Here is a 6,182-nt window from a genome sequence, read left to right as displayed (position 1 = left end):
AATTACCAAAGGATTTATTTGCAAAATGAGAATTGTCTGTACTGCATAAAGTGGCTGGCAGCAATATGCAACTGATTTCACTCGACTACCTCTAATATTGTATGTTTTAACCTTTGGCTAAAGATAGCTGGGACAGCCGGTATATACATACAAACTTTTGGGGGAAAGGGGGAGTTGAATTACCCTCTCTGGCTATGCTATGCATTAAAAGAATAGAAAAAAGTGAATTTAACATCAGAGACTAATGGGCAAAACTCTAAATATAAATTCAGCTTTAGCCATTCAAAATTTGAAGTACAAGTGGATGGAAGGTCACCTAGCTAATGCAAAGTATATGCCTTTTAACAGAAAGTAGGAAATGTGATAGATGGCTGCTTCGGACTTATGCCCTAGTAGTGTTGGAAAAAGTATGAATGATTGAGAGGCAGCACTTGAAAAAAATTGGCAGATCTCACGTACAGTGGGAATCGATGAGATGTGAAGCATGAATGAGGAGATTAATAGGTCACTCTAAAATCAGCACAACATTATGAGGCGGATGTAAAATATGCCGCACATGACTTGGTCATCTTGATTATCATGTTTGCACCTGTCATATACGTTCGTCGTCTATTTACGTCACGTGATATCAAATTTGCTATATTTGGAGCTAGCGAAACAACCGCAAGCGCGCGATGAGCGTAGCAAGTAGTCATGTTTTACATGACACACATGTCTTGGTGTCATTTACCTTTGTTATTCATTCACATCACATGATACCCAATTTGGTATATGTGAGGCTAGCGAAACGGCCGTGAGTGCATCATGAGCGTAATATGTTGTCATGTTCTTACATCACGTGGATGTCATCATTTTCTTGTTTGCACCAGTCATATACTTTCGTGATCCATCGACGTTACGTAACACGAAATTTTGTATATATGAAGCTAGAGAAACAACCACGAGCACACTATGAGCCTAGCATGTAGTCATGTTACACGACACGCATGTCATGATTCTCATGTTTTGACGTGTGCTTTACCATTGTCACCATTTGCGTCACGTAATACCGAATTTGGAATATGCGAAGCTAGTGAAACAGCCACGAATGCATCATGAGCATAGCAAGTAGTCATGTTGTTACATGACATGCATCTCCTGATTATCATGCTTGCACCTGTGACCTGTCACATACCTTTGTCATTCATTCACGTCCCGTAATATCAAATTTGGTATATGTGAAGCTAGTGAAATAGCCACGAGTGCATCATGAGTGTGGCATGTAGTCATGTTCTAACATGACACGCATCTCATGACTATCATGTTTGCACCATTCATAAACCTTTGTCATGCATTCACATCCTGTAATACCAAATTTTGTATATGTGAAGACTGCGAAACGACCACTAGCACGCCATGAGCGTAGCGTGTAGTCATGACATATGACTTACATGTCATGATTTCAACGTTAGGGTCTGTCACTTATGTTTGCCTTGAAGTCATGTCAAAACATACCAGTTTTTCAATATACCATGTGAACGAAACGACCGCAACAGCAGCGAGACCATGATATGTAAATCATGACATACATATCACGATAATCAAGTTATGACTAGTCAGTGATGCCCGTCATACAGTCATGTTATGCCATACCAAATTTGGTACCGATACCATTAAAGAAACGACCAGGAGAGCTAAAAGTCTTGTGCGGCTAGACAGACAGACAGACAGACAGACAGACAGACAGACACCCTCTGTGGGACATGTAAACCTAAGCCGTAAAGCCGACACGTCCGAAAATTTAAGTTATGGCTTTTGTCGTGTATTTCGCCTTGCGCCCTTTGCGGGGTTGCTCAATATGACGAACATATCCGTCCCACCCAAAAAAAAACGGCATCCAACGTACGGCCACAGTTTCAAACAAATCTCTAAGCACACGCATCAATAACACAACTCTCAAATAATTTTTTATGCCCATCAGGTCAAGCAAAATGATCTCGAGTTTTTTTTTTTTTTTTTTCGCTCCATCGGACACGCCCCAGCATCCCCATGATAACGCCTCGGACACGCCCCAGCATCCTCTGGCATCATCACGATAACGAGAGCGTAGCAGCCAATGCCAAGCAGCAACTGTAGCAGACGACAAATTCAACCGGCGTCGCAAGATACCTTCAGTCAGCCGAATGCAGTCAAAGCACCACGAACAACTTATGTAATAATACTACAATAGCTCGCAGACAGATCGGACAGATGCAAAACAGCTGGCGATGTATATATCAGCAAAATATGAGCAACGCAAGGTCTACGCCAAGCCGCGCAAGCTGTGGCCCAGCCATGCCAATCCAGATCGTTTTCGGGTCCCGTCCTTGGCGTCGAATTGAATCGTGGCAATTACGTGGGCATCATTTGCTCTCCTAAATTACGAAAGTGTGTCCATAAAGGTGTTTCAGCGTTGGCATCAGTTATTTTGTGCCCAACAGTGTCAACTGGATATGGCATTGAGCCGGCTACGATAAGAGGCTTGTGTTCTGGTTGTCAGGCATTTGTCTAGGCAAGCTACTGAGCGCCGGTTGTGCTCCGACGAACGCGTTAGGTGTTCAGTGTGCTAACGCCTTCTTGTGTGTGTTGTGGGAACTGTGACACGATGAACATTAACCATTTTAACGCAATGAAAACTACAACAGTGATCTTTGTTATCGTGCTATTGCCGTGTACTTTGTGCGACGATTATTACAAACTCTTGGGCATCGAACGGGACGCAGACAGCCGTGACATTAGGCGAGCATTCAAGAAACTAGCTCTGAAGTTTCATCCCGATAAGAACCAAGGTGACCCGGAAGCGCACGATAAATTCGTCAAGATCAACAAGGCGTATGAAGTGCTAAAGGACCCTGACGTTCGGAAGCGTTACGACACTTACGGAGAAGAAGGATTGGACGGTGACCAAAGTGGGTGGGGACGGCAATACCACAGCTGGAACTACTATTACGAAAAGTTCGGCATTTACGATGATGACCCCGAAGTGGTGACATTGAGTAGAAATGACTTTCAGAGCTCAGTAGTTGAATCGGAGGACGTCTGGTTTGTTAACTACTATTCTCCGCAATGTTCGCACTGCCACCACCTTGCTCCCGCCTGGCGTCAGCTGGCAAGAAGTTTCGAAGGAGTTATTCGGATTGGCGCAGTAAATTGCGAAGAAGATTGGCAGTTGTGCAGACAGGAAGGCATACACGCATTCCCCTCACTGATCTTCTATCCAGAGAGGGAAAAGTACGCCGGTTCTAGAGACTTTGATGATTTGAATGATTTTGTGTTGCGTCGGCTTCCAGACCTTGACATTGATATATCAGAGACAGGCCTCCTGCATGCAGAAGCCAGCTCATTGCTCAGATCAGTAGTAGTTGCTTCCTGTACTAGCACCGACATGTGCTTAGCAAATGAAGAGCTCAAGAAATTGGCCGTTGCACTTAATGGCCTTGCTTATGTCTCCCTTCTTCATTGTAGCAAAGAGGCAGCACTGTGTAAGAAGTTAGGAATCAGTGATGGAGTATACTTTTTTGAAGCAGCAACTAGCGAGCTTAAAAAGCCTCGAGAATTAGAGGGGAGTGATGCCTCTGAATTGCGAAAAGCTGTTCTGAAAGAGCTTCCTAGTTTTGAGCCAATAACATCGGAGCTCTTCAATGGCCTGATTCAGCGGCTAGATGGCAGTGATGAGTCAGAACCATGGCTTCTACATTTCTTTAAAAGCAAACAGCTTGATACTGCTGCACAGCTAGAGCTAAAACATATAAGAGGTTACATTCAGTCTGTGCGTCTGGGCTCTGTTGACTGCAGCCAAGAGATAGATGTTTGCGTTCAATTTTCAGTTACAAAATCCCCTGTCTTCATCCTCCTGAGATCTAGTGGTGAATATGAAGTATATCATGGTCGTGTTAATGCACGAGATTTGGCTTCCTTTGCAAAGGAAAGTGCAGGGAGTCGTTTGCAGGCTTTAACTATTGCAACCTTTGAGAGAAAGGTGCTGAAGGGCAGAACTACATGGTTGGTTGATTTTTTTGCACCTTGGTGTCCACCATGCATGCGAACACTTCCTGAACTGCGAAAGGTATCTCGTTCTTTTGAAGACACGATGTTTGGTGTTGTTGATTGCACTTCAGATGCTTCACTCTGCCAAAGCAATGGGGTCAGTTCGTATCCTAGCCTTGTTTTATTTCATAACGGTTCAACAACATCTCTGAGTGGCTACAGGACTGCTGCAGAAATCAAGGAATTCATTGAAATATCACTTGACCCAAAAGTGATAAAGCTCAGCCCTGAAACATTCAAAGAGCTGGTAGAAAGCAAAAGTGAAAATGATGTTTGGGCTATAGATTTTTTCGCTCCTTGGTGTGGACATTGTAAGAAATTGGCACCTGAGTGGAACAAATTTGCCAAGGTAGTGGCTAATGAGGTGAACATAAATGTTGGCCAACTTGACTGTGATGCCCACAGACAGTTCTGTGCTGAACATGGTGTGCGCTCCTATCCCCATCTTCGTATCTATCCTCGTGGACAGTTCAGCAGTCGTCATTACTCGACATTCAATGGCTGGTCGAGAGATGCAGCGTCTTTCAGGGACTGGGCAATGCATTTCCTTCCTAGCAGTGTTGAAGAACTCGATCATCATGGTTTCTACAAGGATGTTCTTGGCGACACTACACCGTGGCTTGTAGACTTCTATGCTCCATGGTGTGGCCACTGTGTGTCATTCAGGCCTGTGTTTGAATCGGTCGCAAAAAAGTTTGAAGGCAGAGTAAAATTTGGTGCTGTAAACTGCGAGGAGCACTGGCATGCTTGTGACGCAGCACAAGTACACCGTTATCCTACGGTTATGTTCTTTGTTGGTAGGACTACTAAGATTCAATCTGCTGTTGGTAACGTAATTCACAATCATAGAGAGGCTGACTTAGTAAACACATTAGAGTTATTTCTGAAACAAAAACTGAGGTCTAAAAGAATTGATGACGAGCTGTAAAATGAAGCCTATTGTTTAACATCTGGAAGGAGGGTATGTGTACTTTATGGTCGTGTACATAATTTTACTGCTGTGAAAAAACCTTCTCTACAAGGTTTTCCCTTTGCTGCACTCCAAGAAAGCAGCATGTGTTTCAGATGTTTTTACTAATTGATCATGTTTGGATTTTGCCTAGTCATTTTTAAAGCACGTTGTGCAAGGAAAGGCAAAGCAGTGATATTTCATATTTCTGCCTAAGTGCCAGAAGAACAGTGGAAAACTTTATTCTAAGGCTGCACAAGCAACTGGATAAAATGTGCAATTCACAACTTTTCATACAGATGTGTCCATGTTCACAAATGCAAAAGTTTTACTAGTTTCGTGCAGTGGTGGTGCCAAGAAGAAAGTCACAAGCATTAAATTCATGTAAATTTGATTGTCTGCTTAACCTTTGTGCCTCTATTTTACTTCATTTTACAGTAATTTTAATGAAGGCACTGCCATCACAAAAACTTTGACATTCTGTGTTTCATTACCATTGGAATAGGAGCTTTCCCATTCTAATATTTGGAGTTCACAATTGACCATGTTCTGAGCAGGCAGTCAGTTTTGTTTTGTTAAAACAAAAAGACATCACTGGCTTCATTATGGAATGAGATTTCATTGTTCTGTTGTATGTAATAACCACAAGCCACACAAGTTGTTATTCCGCTGCCTCAAAAGAGTGTTATCAAAACACTCTAAAATAGGTATTGCTTCCTTTTATAGATTAAATGTTTGATTAAAGATTTGAGTAAAAACCAGCAGTAATCTTGTGACTCATTAGATAATGATGGAGTTGGGAAACTCAGAAGCATACTTTAAATGATTTGACTATAACATTCTGATCAAATGTCACCAAACTCTGCTCATTCCCATCATATTAAAGAAAGCATGCCAGTGTCTATATGATGTCATATGTACATTTTTAATAGAATCTTACAAGTTTGGAATGCATTTACTTAGTAAGGGTTAATTTCACACTTTCAATAGTAATTACCACAAGAGTTTAGAAACAAGAGCTGTGACGAAAATTGCACTACAGCACAACATAAAAAGTGCACTCTGCAATTGTGTAGTTACTGAAAAATATCATTTAGCTTAGCCTTCTCGATAGTGGCAGACATTGACACATACATGTCAATGGGAGGGAATTCTTGCCATAAATGTT

At 42.1% G+C, this 6,182-nt stretch overlaps 1 protein-coding gene across 1 annotated transcript; it reads left to right on the top strand.

The window, feature by feature from the left end:
- The first annotated feature begins 2,380 nt into the window (after nucleotides 1-2,380).
- On the top strand, nucleotides 2,381-5,420 carry LOC119187852 (dnaJ homolog subfamily C member 10). The gene has a single exon (XM_037435946.2). It carries the CDS (start codon nucleotides 2,624-2,626, stop codon nucleotides 4,991-4,993), a length of 2,370 nt encoding a protein of 789 aa, XP_037291843.2. The 5' UTR covers nucleotides 2,381-2,623; the 3' UTR covers nucleotides 4,994-5,420.
- The last annotated feature ends 762 nt before the right edge of the window (nucleotides 5,421-6,182 follow it).

This window comes from Rhipicephalus microplus, chromosome X (genome assembly GCF_043290135.1).
Source record: "Rhipicephalus microplus isolate Deutch F79 chromosome X, USDA_Rmic, whole genome shotgun sequence".
NCBI classification, from domain to species: Eukaryota; Metazoa; Arthropoda; class Arachnida; order Ixodida; family Ixodidae; genus Rhipicephalus; species Rhipicephalus microplus.
The sequence above is the reverse complement of the archived record's forward strand: the minus strand, read 5'-3'. Positions and strand labels throughout refer to the sequence as shown.

Bases quoted from the DNA above. Each gene is read 5' to 3' on its own strand.
- LOC119187852 (XM_037435946.2), top strand. From the start codon at position 2,624: ATGAACATTAACCATTTTAACGCAATGAAAACTACAACAGTGATCTTT.